At 45.9% G+C, this 13,987-nt stretch overlaps 1 protein-coding gene across 1 annotated transcript; it reads right to left on the bottom strand.

Moving 5' to 3' along the window:
- Positions 1–961: 961 nt before the first annotated feature.
- On the bottom strand, positions 962–13,733 carry Sdpr (serum deprivation response). The gene is made up of 2 exons (XM_005373285.2): positions 12,803–13,733; positions 962–3,267 (listed from the first exon to the last, which is right to left on the bottom strand). The coding sequence occupies exons 1-2, from the start codon at positions 13,283–13,285 to the stop codon at positions 2,515–2,517; spliced, it is 1,236 nt and encodes a 411-aa protein (XP_005373342.1). The 5' UTR covers positions 13,286–13,733; the 3' UTR covers positions 962–2,514.
- Between the last annotated feature and the right edge of the window lie 254 nt (positions 13,734–13,987).

Raw genomic sequence — 13,987 nt, 5'->3', positions numbered from 1 at the left:
TAGATGCCTCTTACTCCTGAATTATATTTCCAAGATACGGATCTCAGTCCCTATTAATGTATAACTGATCTTTGGGGGAAAACTAATTGAGTTCTTGAGCTCCAGGCACACAGAGTCAGGAGCGGGTTATTGGATGGGTGGGAAGAAGACATATCTAATTTGGGGAGTTTACAGCCTCACCAGTATGCAAATAACTCAACAATAACACAGAGTCAATGGCCTCCGTCTTCACAACCGCCGCTCTCTCTGGTCCCTGCAGTCTGTGTTTCCCAACAATTATCTGGCTTAATTCTCTGTTTTATTGCTCAGGATTTTAATGTTTCAAGTGTAGAACACAGTAGAAAATGTGATTGTCAGTAAAATTTAGAAAGAGGCCAGGTTGCCATTTTCCACTGACTTGCGACTAGTTTATAAGAACGAATGGAAAAAGCATTTTTGAAAAGGGAATGTAAACACTGCATTAGCTCTGGATTCCCCCAACTTTTCAGGGCCGGCATGCAGCAAGAAGGGACAGCAGCTCTGCAGCTCTGGAAAGGTTAAACAGGCAGGCACGCTTGGGACCCGGAGTGAAATGAAGTCTTCTACCCAGTCCGTGGCATGGCAGAAGACAAAGTCTGATCTGAATGAATAAACTGAGTGTACAGTTCAGTAAACTCATGTTTGCAGACCGTTTCAGGTACTATAAGGTCAGGTACCATTCAATAAAAATGCAGATGGAACTATCAAATTCATCAAGCTACAGCAATAAATTCAGATGATCTCCAGAACTGGCCGAGTGATGTCAAGAAAGTTAAACTTGAAGAATGAGAGTTGGGTTTCTAAATGAGACCAGGGGAAAAAAGCAGAGTTAATAGGAGAAATCGAGACTGAAGCAATCAACATTACTGCTACATTTGGAGGAGAGTTTAAAAGTCAATTCCTCCTGCTTGTTGTAAAATTGTTCTGCCAAAAACTGATGCTGTGGATTTTTAAATTTTTTATTTTATTTAATCTTCCTTAACACAGCCATTGTTAATGTAACAGTCCGATACTTGGGGTAACATTATTGCAAAGTAAGAACATAGCTGAATAAGTTATACCACCCGTACATTTTATTAATCCTTTTCCTTTGATTAAAAACCAAGCATAGTTTGTTAATGTTAGTTAATCTTAGTAAACTCTACTCATATCAATACTTATAGTGGTACCTATGAAAGGTAGAGCATTTGCTCTCTGGAGCTACTATCTTTAAACTATAAATTAACCAAATGTTAGCATCTTGTAATTAAAAATAGATAAAGCAATATGCAGTACAATGTTAGGCAGCAGTACAAACTACCCTGTCTGAATGAATGTGCACATGTACATAAAACACTAGTATGCTTTAAGAAGTTAAGAAACATGTTAATATTCAGTGAAATTAATGTATAAATAAAATACAGCCTGGAATAAAATTACCGTTACGTACAGAGAAGAAAAAAAGTAGCTTTGTTCTCTTCCCAAACTTGTGTGTTGCAACATCTTATAAACCTACCTTATTTGGAGTATAAAGGTTTTTCCAAATTTGGGAGAAATTAAAGACTAGTACAATCCAATATCTTACAAAAGACATACATATTAATTATTTTTTGAAGATTTATATTCATTCCAAGTTCAACATTCTTCTGAACTTCTTTAGAGAAATATTTGTGATGCCTTTTATTTATGAAGGGGAAAACCCCCACAGTTTTAGCACTAGAAAATGTTATATTTTTTAAAAATACTAGAAAATAAAAGTATGGTGGAGACAGAACATGTTATTCTAGGATATATGAACTTCTTTACCATGTTAAAGAGTAAAAAATTAATCTTAATATTGCAAATATTTCACTTTTAAGCTCATACTTATTTCCTTTTCCCTTCCGTGTCTTTGGCATTCTTGCTTCCCATTTCTCTTATTTTCCAACTTTTTCTCCTTTTTTTTCTTTCTGAAACCTGACCTGAGTACCCACCCTAGATCACTGGTTGGCCATCACAGTCTTTTAACTTCATTTACAATAAAGCAATGGGCTTCTATTAACTGAATAACCCACTGAACCCCTTCTACTTTTTGTAAGTGTTTTCTTCTTAAAACTATAGTTATGTTTTTAGCTTGCACGCTTAGGCATATTATGTATCACACACATAAAAGGCAATCATTAGATTCACAGAGGGCCATAGAAATTCACTGTATCACTGGTACACAGTTCAGCAAGCTGACGGAAGGAGCAGGAAGAAAAATCACATTTCATGACCAGCATCTTGGTAGCTTAAGTGTTCTCTGACTCAGCCAAATGGATCCGGTTTTAATTGCTCCATTCCCTCTTCCCGGCAATCTTGGAGGAATTCTACAGAAAGGACCCTGAGTGCACATTAAAAGTGGAGCTCCAGGCAGCTTGTCTTCTTGGTCTCGTGCATGTGTGTGTGTTGCTAGTGTGTGGCCACAGCTTGTGCCCGGTGGTGACAGCGTGCGGCAGTGCTGGGGACAGGAGGAGTCTGCCGGGGCTGTGGCTGTGCTCAGGCGCTCTGGTCCACCTGCAGCATGGCTGCCCGCTCTGTCACCTCTGGGGCCGGCATGCAGCTGTCCTCGTGGCGCATCTTCTGGGCCTGTTCCAGGGCTGCTGGCTCCTCTTCCTCATCTTCCACGATGGTCAGGTCCACATTGCTGTCCATCCCTGAGCTGCTCCTTCGCGGGCCCACCTTCTCCCCCTCCCCCTCCCCCTCGGCCAGGGCACTGGGCAGCGATGCTGCGGAATGACCCTCTTCCAAGGAGCCCTCCTCCTGGTCATTGGACGCCATCTCTTCTGACTTGGTCTCATTCTCCACCGGGCTCTCCCCCTCTCGCACTTTCTTTCGCCCAAAAGCGAGGGGAGAAACCTTGAAGGGAGAACTCTTCCCCCCAGAGGATGTCTTCTGGTGATTGGAAGTGAGAGATTTCTTAATCTTCTCTCTCCTTTCTACAGAGACAATCTTGGTGCCCAGCTTGGTCATCTTCTTCTCGATGTTCTGGCGAGAAAATGCCTTCTTGAGGCTGTCCACTTTCCGGAGGCTGGATCTTTTCAGTTTCTCTGCCCTGCTCTCTTCTGTCTTTTCCTCGGCACTGTCCTCCTGGGCCTCCTCATCAAGGGCAGGCTCGTCCTCTGAGGAGAGGTCCACCGTGTGCAGAGTCTCCTCCAGGGACTGGTTCTCGCCCTCCAGCTCGCCCTTCCCTTCCGTGGCGCTGGAGGCCGGCTCCTTCACAAACACACTGGCAGGGATCTCATGTTCTTCCTGAAAAGATGGCCATGTAGGTTTCACGTTAATGGATGCTTCACAAATAGGCCTGAGCTGCTGTCACGTGTGTCTGTGTTCTGGGAGGTGGAAGTGGTATACAGAAGCTTGAAGCTTTGGTTTTCTAGAATGGGAAGTGTCCATTCTAAACTGGCCAAGCCATTCCCCTGCAGGCTGAACCAAGGCCAGCGCCTGCCTGTTGGGAATATCAAGAGGGCAGCTGGCCAAGGCCCTATCAGTGACAGGCAGGGGGAAGTGGACTGTGACTCAGATAGATCAGGAAGCAGCTTCGATAAAGGAGCTAAAGTAAGTTACTCTGCTGTGAACCCAGGGGCCCTCCCTTTCCTAGTCTTCCTGCAGGTCAGGGGGCTGAGATCCTGCCTCAGTCTCACTGTGAGAGAGCCTGCAGGTCAAGTTGGAAGATCAAAGATGGGGTCAGGGCAGAAACCTGAGAAATCTTTAAGGGCAGCCACCCAGACAGCCTTGGTGACATTCCTTCTCCAGCTAGTGGTCAAGTAAAGGTTTGGTCACTCTTAGCATGGATGTGGCGGCACACACTTAGCTTGCTGATGACATTCAGAGTAAGAGGAGCAAGGGCTCGCCTTCCTGGGGCTGCCCACTGTGCCTTGACGTTTAGGATATCCTCTGCGTGAGCAAACAAGGGTAGGCAGACACTAGGGTCATTTGTGGCGCAGGGAGAGGAATGATTCTAGCAGGCGCAGCAGAGGAAGCCCCATTGTTGAACAGAGGTTCTCCGGGGATGTACACTTTGACCCCTGCCTCCAGCAGAGAGTGAGGTGCTCAGGAAGCAGCCCGTCCTTTTCCCTGCACCCTGGTCTCTCGGCTCCTGCTTCTCACACAGGCAAAGATGTCCCTGGGCAGCATCTCAGGGTGCACAGCCCGAGAACTTGCCTCTAGACTGCAAAAGGGGTGGCCCTGCAGCAAGGCCTGCTGGGGAGGTCTGAATCCTGACAGGCTCAGGGCCACACAACATAAGAGCCCCAGCCCACTGGCAAGGTGCCTGCACACTGTCCCCAGGGGAGGTAGCACAGGGCCGGGTGTGTGGCAGGATGCCTGAGCCTAACTGGCTGGGCAGCTTCAGCAAATAACTTAACCTCTTGGGTCTCCATTTCTTCCAGGTCTGAACTGGAGGATTTGACCTGAATTTGTAGCTTCCCCGCTGCACTCCAAGGACAGCAGGGTTCTGCACGCTTGTCAGAGGGGCTTTGTGCCACAGCACCCAGCCACCCTGCTGGAACCAGAGCCTGAAGGTGACCTGGGCTTGTGTCGGGCTGCCCAGTACACTTTCAGTTTGAAAAGTAACCAGACTTAATATACTGAGAAGTCCATGTGGGATCTAAACTTCATGCAAAGTTCATGTTAATGGTGAGAACTTCCTTTCTCATGGTGCAATTTTGATTGACGGATGAAAAGTTAATAAAACTGGGTTATTATTTTTAAAAATGTCATAAGAGTGTGATCGTATTTTTAATTTCTTGACTCAAAGTCTAAACGCACAAATTTTTGATGTGATAAAGAAGCTTTTAAAATCCTGCTGTTTACCCACTAATGCCACGGCTATGGAGCTCTGAAGGAGAACAGCCTTTGTCTTCCATACCCATACAGAATCCTTTCCAGGAACTGGTTAAGAGAAAATCTCGAGCAGAGGTAAAAAACAGAAGGTCGGGCCAAGTGAATCCTTACTGGGGTGAAATTATTACATATTCTGTTTCCTGAAGTTTCTGCACAGCCTCCCATTCTGAATGTCACGGAAAGGGCTGGGAACACGGTACAAGGACAGAGCAGAACAGTGAAGGAGCGCAGGTCACCAGGGTCATTTGGGAGTGGGGCTTGGCAGAGGACAGCTTTCTCCCGCTTTGGGCTGAGGTTGCCGCTGTCTCACTAGGACGGAAGCCCTGGGAGGGTGGAAGCTGCTGTCTGTTCTGGAATGAGTCTTATCACTATGCAGTGAGTGCTTGCTGGGCAGGGCAGGTGCCTAAGACGCCCCGGGGCTGGCAGGAAGGGAGCCTGCTCCTCGCCGAGAAGGCTTGAGTGCTGCCAAAGAACGGGCTATGCTCTGTATGTGGAAAGAAGTTTGCTGAATGCCGGTGTCCCTGGGAAATTGGGAGAACTCAAGGCCCAAGAGGGCAGTGACTTCTAGAGGGTGAATTTAATTCTCTGCAGATGAATATCCTGGCAGAGGGCGGACTTTGGAACTAGCTGGACTCTGACGCTTGGTCCAGAGCAACCTTCTTCTGGGGCTTCCCAAGGGGGTCAGGAAGATTTGGCAGATGTTGCACGCAGGAAAAGAAGAAACCAGAAGTTCAGTGAAATGTTACTAAGAGGCCTCAGCGAAGAAGCAGAAATCCAGGCAGAAAACTGTAAAAATAGGATGTGGCTACTGGAGAAGAGGTATGTTTTGTAAAGTGTGGCTCTCAGGGTAATTAGAAGTAAAAATTCAATAATTTCCCTTTCTTCAACCCTCACAAATGGTAGGTTCTCTTAATTGTGCTTCTAGAAGGATTAAGCTGAGGCTATTTCTCTCAACATGAATTTTATTATCACCAAAGTGGAGTTGCCCTTGAGTCTTAGGACACTTTTGTCTCTCCTATCACTGATCCCGGGAGGACAGTGATCAGAGGAGACCTGTGGGAGGCACGGCTGCAGGTGAGGACTGGGAGATGCTGAAGGAAGCGGGGAGACCCAGGAGAGTGCTCTTGTAAAATACCAGGGAAATTTACAGGAGAGTCCTGGATGCCAACCATGGAAATGAACCGAACGGGCACAGAGATAATCCAGAACGGGCTGGATGTATCTTTGTGCAACTGGAAACGCAGAGGATCTGTCTTCTTGGCTAACTGCTGTGCTTCTGCTGTCATTGTAATTACCCAAGCAGTATTTTATGCCCTGTCTACTGGACAGTGTTGATTTTATGGCTTCTTATGGCATCCACTTTGAAGGCGAGCCTTTTCTTTTCACAGGGGAATGTGTGACTGTCTAAGCACATGGAGGTTTTACCTTTCCATAGGGTTTGTTCAGAAACAGAAAAATACAGATGTTGTTCAAGATCTGTTTTCTTTCACAAGACTTGTGCACGGTGTTTGAGTACGAAGACATATTACAGTGGACGAAATTAACATTGAACCTCAGATAATGGACCCTCTGGACCTAACCTCTCGTTAAGGTGCCAAGTCTCCCCTGCATGCCTACCTTCGTGTGACGCCCTCTCTGTGTGTTTCTCTCACACACATACACACACACACCTTGATATTTTACACCTATGAGGGAGGTGACACTTCTGCTTTCAGCACCCTGTTGTCATGCCCTTGATCTGCTCATCTCACAGATTTCAAGACTGGCAGCTCTCTCAAAGGGACGGGTCAAGCATACATCCCCACCTCTGCCACTGCTCACCCTGCACTTTGCCCATTTGTCTGCTTAGGGTCTGTGGCTCCTTAAAATGTCACTAGGAGTCCCTGTGGGCTGAACCGTTTCCTTGGGAGGTTGTCTTTGTTTTCAAAATCCCTCAGCCTCCACTGATACAGTTGTTCTTCGTTCTGACCTTTCACAAGGAGCCTCGGGAGGTTTTCAAAGGAGGAAAGAAGTAAACACTGCACTCTAAACATATATGATGGATACACTTGCAGCATAAAGGAGAGAAGGCGTGAAAAGAACTCTGGAGACGTAGCTTTTTCCCCAGCATCTCAGCTTGTTTGCTATTTATATTGATTCTTGTGAACTCATAGTCCCAGGCGTGCGTGAAATAGCAGTGCAAGCAAACTTGCCACTGTGCCGGGCACTTCTTATGGACGCAAATCTCTGCACAAATATAGCCATGCATGGTTTTGTTTTTTTTTTAAAAAGACTCCATGACTAGTGTTAGGAAAGGAAATCAACTTTAAGTCACTTATGTGCTTAAATAAGGAGAGAGAAGCCGGCAGTTTGTTTTCCTGCCACTAACTTATCTTTCTTGTTGTTAGACAAAAATATCAAAGGACGTCATGTTACTGCAGGGATGAGGGGGGCATCTTGGAGGGATATGAAGACCATAAATTTGTACCATAGGATATTTTATGCCACAACCTCTAAGTACTGGTTACTGAAATGGAACCATGCCCACCCGACATTCTGATTTATAGGTCTCTTTTACACGGTGATGGCTTTCCCCAGCTTGTGTTTCGGAGGTATAGATTGCCAAGTGGATAAGGCCATTGATTCGCCCTGCACCCCCAGGGCAGCTGTGGAATCAGCAAGTCATAAGAATAAAATGCATTAGTTATAATCCCTGAGCAGTCTTTCACATTCTGGAGGATTTAAAAGTTTCATTACTTTTCAGTGTTATCAAGGGTTCAATTTTTTTTCTTTTAAGATCACACTGGTTAGGTGTTCTTTGTTACACATAGAAAACACAAAACAAAACAAAAACCAAATCACATTGAATTATTTAACACGCGATATAGAAAACCCAGGGAACGTGAACTTTACCACAGTAGGATAATAGTGTTTGTTTTCACTCACTTCACAATTCCATTCTGTAATTTCTATTATTAATAAAATGGAATCTCGCTGGCACTTGGTTTCTCAGGGCCTCTGCTTCTTCAGTAAAAAAGGAAGTTAAATGAAATGATTATTAAGGTGCTTTCTACCTCTAAAATATTTGATGGTGTGATAGTAACCTAAACTCTACAAAAAAAGAGAATTAACAAATTGCAGCCATTCTATAATATACTTACATTAAATGCATTTTCTTTCACGCTAGAATCAAAACTATAGGACCTGAGTTGGTCTGGAGAACATTTTTCACTCATTCAATTCAGAGATGACAAAATAATGGAAGGGGAAACACTGGCTTGGAAAGGCTTCACCTGACAAAGGATGTAGGTTTTTTTTTTAATATATGAAAAAATATAAAGTTTTTTTTCAAAGAAATATCAACAATAATCAGTTATTTGCTTAAAGCACCTGGGGCAGTGCTGACGTTCAATAAGTGTAAGTAGTAACGATAAGAGTGAGTATTTTCTTTACTTCATAAACTGAAATGAGATTGGGCAAGTAACACATCAAGATGGCCATCCCATCATGGCAGTGTTAATCCATGTAATACGCACAAGACCAGTTGGCATATGAAGACATGTATGATCATTTACATCTCCATGTTTTTCAAGCCTGTACAGTCTCACAGTTTTCAAAGTAGTGGCTTTGAAAAAAAAGGTACAGTCTTTTAAAAATCAATTTTAAAGTAGTCCAAAGAGATTACACTTTTAGCACTCCGCTGAAATTCTGATTTCATCGAAGGAACAAAATGGTGAATATTTGAGCACATTTATGGGCCCAATTCCCCAGGATGTATCCACTGCAAATATCTAACCTTTCCACTTTTTTGCCCAATTTCACAATTTTTATGTGGAGGAAAGAACGTGTAAGCGGTCCATGAGGACTCTCACGTTAGTCTCTGGATCAGAAATGATTCCCAAATTGCTTTTACAAATAATTATTACCAGAACTTAAAAGGACATCAGTGGACATCACGCCTTCTGGGTCAGTTCCTGGGGAAAAGTCAGAGCTCTTCAACTACCACAGAAAATCTACCCTTGGCTGTAACTTCCCTGATGTTCTCTATAAATTCCATTTTAAGTAAAAGACAGCCATGCTCGCAGGCAGAGGGTTAGGGCTCCTCTTTCTTTAGCATTTGCTTTTTGATAAGCAATGCCTATGAGTCTCACTTCATTTAGGCTGGGTCATGTGACAGGATTTTGAATTCAGAAATTGATCTGAAGCTCTTATGAAAAAAATTAAAACAGAAAGAAGGTGAGTTTAATTAGGACTCAAAAACTTTATTTACTTGTTGAAAGGGAGAGGAACGTTCCCCCAGTTTTAGATGTTACTGGTTATAATTTGAGGTAATAGCTGAGGAACTAGATGCTTCATGGCTACAACAATGTTGTTAAGTTCAGCACAGTTTTCAATAAATAAATAAATGATGTTTCAAGTAGGCCAAATTAAGAGCAAATTAAAAACTGCATTTTGAAATAAAAAAATGCAAATATGTAACTATCTAGCCAACCAGTCAGCTAAGAAATCAACACACATGTGCACATGCATGCTTACACACACACACACACACACACACACACACACACGCCCTGTAGATTGCAGAGAACAGGACAGGACTCACAAAATGGAAATGTAATTTTCTCAGTGCTATGGTGTTACATACACCCAAAAATAGGAGACAGCTTTTCTTTTTTCTCTTATTTTCAGGTACTTTTCTTGTCTTAAAATAGAAAATCAATGGATTTTAGTAAGGGGAATGCCAGCACAGATTTCAAGTGCACAGAAGCGACTACTTGAAGGGGCAAAGGCGTTCCTGGTAGACTATCTGCCTTCCCCCTGCAGGTCTCGAACAGTGGCATTCTCTCACACTGTGAAGATTATGCTGCTTCAGGAAGGGTCCTTTGGGCCGAGTTCTTTCCTCTCATGGAGATGTGACATAATGCTAATTTCGACATGATAGTACACATATGACACATGGCAGTGATGCTGGTGTTGGCAGTGGTGGTCTGTTTTAACAAGTCCCCACTAAAGAGGTGTAAAAAGCATAGCTGGTTTAAGATCCTGAGAAGGGTGGGGTCAGTTTTGACACAAGATCCATACAGTGGTACCTCGGTTCACAAATTTGATTCTTTCTACTAATCAAATCAAATTTAATGGTTAGGTTCAATGTTGACTATGGGGAAATTTGGGGAATTATGGGGAAATTTGGGGAATTATGGGGAAATTTGATTCCGTTCTTGTCCAATTTGGTTTGTAGCCAGAATTGTGGAAAGAATTAAGGGTGTCAACTGAGCCACTACTATATTTCTATCCAAGTAAAAATGTAGCCTCCTGTCTGAGCAAATTGTTTCAGATCCAGCATTTGTTCCTTGGACACTCGTCCCATGCTAGTCTGTGCTATTTCAAATGTTATGTCTTTTGCTCCTTACCCAGTATGAGAGAGATGACAGGAAGTATCAGTGTTTAAGAGCAATTGTTCAGAGACCAATTAAACATGAATGTGGATCCTAGCTTCCCCCCTTGATTATTAGATCAGCTTAGGCAGGCAAGTTATAAACATCTCTGAATTTCATCATCCCCATCTATAAACTGGGGATATAGGAGTCAGTGTTCAGAAAGATGCTTAGCAGTGTATGTAACGCTTCAGTGCACAATGTTTTGTGCTCTGATGAATATTTTCAGTGTATGGCCGAGGAAACAGATTGAGCAAGCTACAAAATATGTCCAAGGGCATACAGCTGGCAAGTGATGAACCTAGGATTTGAACCAATATCTGTGTGACTCCAACATTTATCTCTACAACCACTGTATTGTACGGATCACAAGCTAACAGAACTTACTGCTTCATGCGTGGGCATAATTGCTACCCTACTGTGACAAAGAGCAAGAGAAACAGCAACCTTTCCGCTGAGGACTCGCTTGCATTTGTTTTTCTAAGCAATGATCAAGCAAATCCTTGAGAGCTGAGATTTCCCATATCCTTTATCAAATGAAGGATCTTCTGTGACTCAAGAGTGACCCAAGTCCTTGCTTCTAGTTCCCTGCTTCCCAGTATGCTTTTACAAGCATCCCGGAGGCTGACACTGAGGGCCTCGCACGGAGACTGAGCACCTTGCTTGGGATTCTCTTAGCTTCCCTTGACTTGAGCATCAGTTTAGCTTTCTCTCACTACGCGGAGAATTCCCACCCTCTCTGGCTGCAATTTCACACCTGTCAGCCAGTGTGAGGAAACAGGTGACCACATCAGGCCCTCAGCAACAGCACCTGCCTTCAGTTCCCCAACAGCTGGTTTTTTTTAAATGTCAGATTCACAGTTCTCTTGAGCTCGTGTCACACATCTTCCTTGTCCCGCCCACAACATCTGAAGAACATCCGTGGCGAAACAAAACGAAACCCAGCCCTGACAAACTGTGATTTTCCTTGACTAGATAAATGCATTTTTCTCTCTTCTTAACTGCAGGATGAGCAAGGGAGATTATCTCCCCGATTCATACTGCAAGGAGGGAAACTTCCTTTGGCGACTCAGATGTAAACAGGGCTGTGCATGTTTGGCTTTGTTGGGAGATCATTGTTTAATTGAGGAACGGCTTCAGAGCTGAGATTTCTAATATCTTTTAGGCTAAGAGCGTAAGGATCTCATATGGCTTCCCACGTCTGTTTCCCGTGAACCTGGTGCATGAAAACCTACTGCCTGTGCACTGAAGGCTGAAAGAGTTCCTGGCTGCCCAAGCTTGCAGTACAGGAGAACACTGGCTGCCCGAACCTTGCTAACACCCCAGAGCAAGGAGGGGGGACATACAGCGGCGCGCTGAGCCTTTCCTTTTATGGGGATAGGAAGGCTCTGCTTCCAACTTGGCAGAGTGGATTCGTTTAGGAAAAGAAGGCTCCTTTGATTTAAATCCCAATCTCCGAGTCTCTCTTGGGAGATGAAGGCTTACCCTGTGTGCCTTTCACAATCAAACATTTCGTTATAGCCTCTCCCCTCCATGGCTTTGAAACCAGCCCCTATTCATGCGGTCCCGAGGAGACAGCCCTGCGGCAGGACGGCAGTCCTTCCTGGGCCCTGTGCTGGCTGGGTTCCTCCCGGCGGAAGGGCTTCCAGCATCAGCAGGGCTGCCCTTGGAATCACAAATGCCCACCCCGTGGCAGAACAACAGCCCCACGCAGTCTCCCTGTCCCCAAATAGCCTCTTGCTACATTAATTGCATCATTGATGCATTAAAAAAATTAAGTGGCCTTTTTATTTTGAGGCAACCTTTTGAAGGGGAAAATATTCAAGACCAGCCTTTGTGACCGTAACTGATAACACCTCTTCGATTTTCCTTTACAGTGCGGTCTCCCTGCAGGATGAGAGGCGTATCTAGTATATTTGTGAAGAGTGATGCTTTGCATTTTGAGTGCATCATTTGCTAGAGAAGAACTCAGGAAGACTGCTTTGCCCAGAAGAGTCTTAAAAGTACAGGGCTAATTCAACTCTAATGGAATCAATCCTCCATTTGGCGGGTCCCCAAACATCGGTGGCCTTTTGCAAAAGGCGTAGTTGAAACAGTTATGAGTCTGATTTTTTTGGTTAAGACCAAACAAAAAACTCCTATGATTATCTCAATTCCACAGAGTTAATAAAACGCCACTGAATTCATTTGCTACCCCCTCCAGCTAATAGTGTCAGCCAGAACCCCGAGACCCTGATGCAAAGAGACAGTGCATGTTACCGGGGTGGGAGCCCGCACCTGCAGGTCGTCCCACCTAAACAGTGCACACAGGCGCTCCCTGGGAAGGACCCGGGTCTGCTAACTCCACGGGCATTTGCCTTGGTGTAGCCTGCCGTGGCTGGGAAATTCCCACAGCTGTGTGTGGATTTCACACTGGCCCGCTGCAGGCAGACAGGGGACAACGCCCAGTGCGTGCAGCCCAGCGGCAGACAGGGCAGATGTGAAGCGGGCGCGAGAGCATGCATGTGGGCAGGGACTGGGACACCGACCTGGAAGATGAGCACTTTGAAGTGGCTGCGCCGCAGGAGCTGGGCGTGGTTGCTCTCCAGCCGCCTCACCTGCGCGCTCTGCCTGTCCATGCGCTCGCGGACCGCGCGCGTGTGCGCGCTCACCTTGCGCGACTTCTCCAGCAGCTTGCCCACCGTGCTGCTGGTGGAGGCCTGGTACTTGGAGAGCTTGGTGAGGTCGTTCTGGATGCCCTTCACCGAGCCCTCCAGGCCGATCTGCCGCTGCTCCATCTTGTGCTGGTTCTCCTGCACGGTGTCCAGCATGGTCACCAGCTTGTCCAGCAGCGTGTGCACCGTGACGGCGTTCACCTGCGAGTTGTCCCGAATGGCCTCGTCCGTACACCCCAGGTTCAGGCTGGGGCTCGGCGTGGAGGAGGGCATGGGGCTGGGGCTCGAGGGCTTCTCTGGGCGTAGGTCGGAGCTCGGGTGCTGGAACCTTTCGGCCTGGGCAGCGTCCTCTCCCATGGCTGGACCGGCTGGACAGGTGGGCACGGCTTTCCTCCCTGGGAGCTGATCGTGCTGGGGACGCAGGGGCAGAGCGCAGGGTGCAGAAGAAGGCTTGCAGGTTTAGCCCTGAGCGCGGCTCCCCAGGACTGGCAGGGGTTCAGACAGGCAACAACTGGCTAAGCTGATCGGGGGAGCTGCATTCCAACTGCTGTTAAAGGCCCTGCTCCACCCAGTGGGAGGCGAAGGTCACGGGGCCGAGAACCACTCAGCGTTCACAGGCTTGCACACACTTCCTCACCGTCTCCGCTGCACCGAGCGCCCGGCTGCAGGGTTACCAGCCTTTCCGACTCCCCTTCCCTTTTTAAAATAAGTCCAATGCCATATTTCAATCGTGACTTCATCCAGGGGCGGAGGAAAACATGCTAACTTGGCCCAGCTCCACCGGCTGCGATTGGCTAAAGCCAGTAAACTTTTCTCTGGCTGCTACTCTTGCTTGAGAGCCTGTTTTTTTTTTTTTTTTTTTTTGTTTTTTCCTGGATACAAGTTATGGAAACGGAAAGTATTGTTTGCATTTGCCCCAGAACTGACTGATAGGTTGCAGAACACCCCGGTCCCTCCTGGGAGGGGTAGAGTTCAAGGGTGGTGTGCAGCCCTGTTTGTGGTGTTCGTTTTGCAAAGGAATGGAAGTAACTCTGATAGTGAGGGAAGCGGCCCGCTCTT

Source organism: Chinchilla lanigera, unplaced genomic scaffold, assembly GCF_000276665.1.
Source record: "Chinchilla lanigera isolate Chin_1 unplaced genomic scaffold, ChiLan1.0 scaffold00002, whole genome shotgun sequence".
Classification (NCBI taxonomy): domain Eukaryota; kingdom Metazoa; phylum Chordata; class Mammalia; order Rodentia; family Chinchillidae; genus Chinchilla; species Chinchilla lanigera.
The sequence above is the reverse complement of the archived record's forward strand: the minus strand, read 5'-3'. Positions and strand labels throughout refer to the sequence as shown.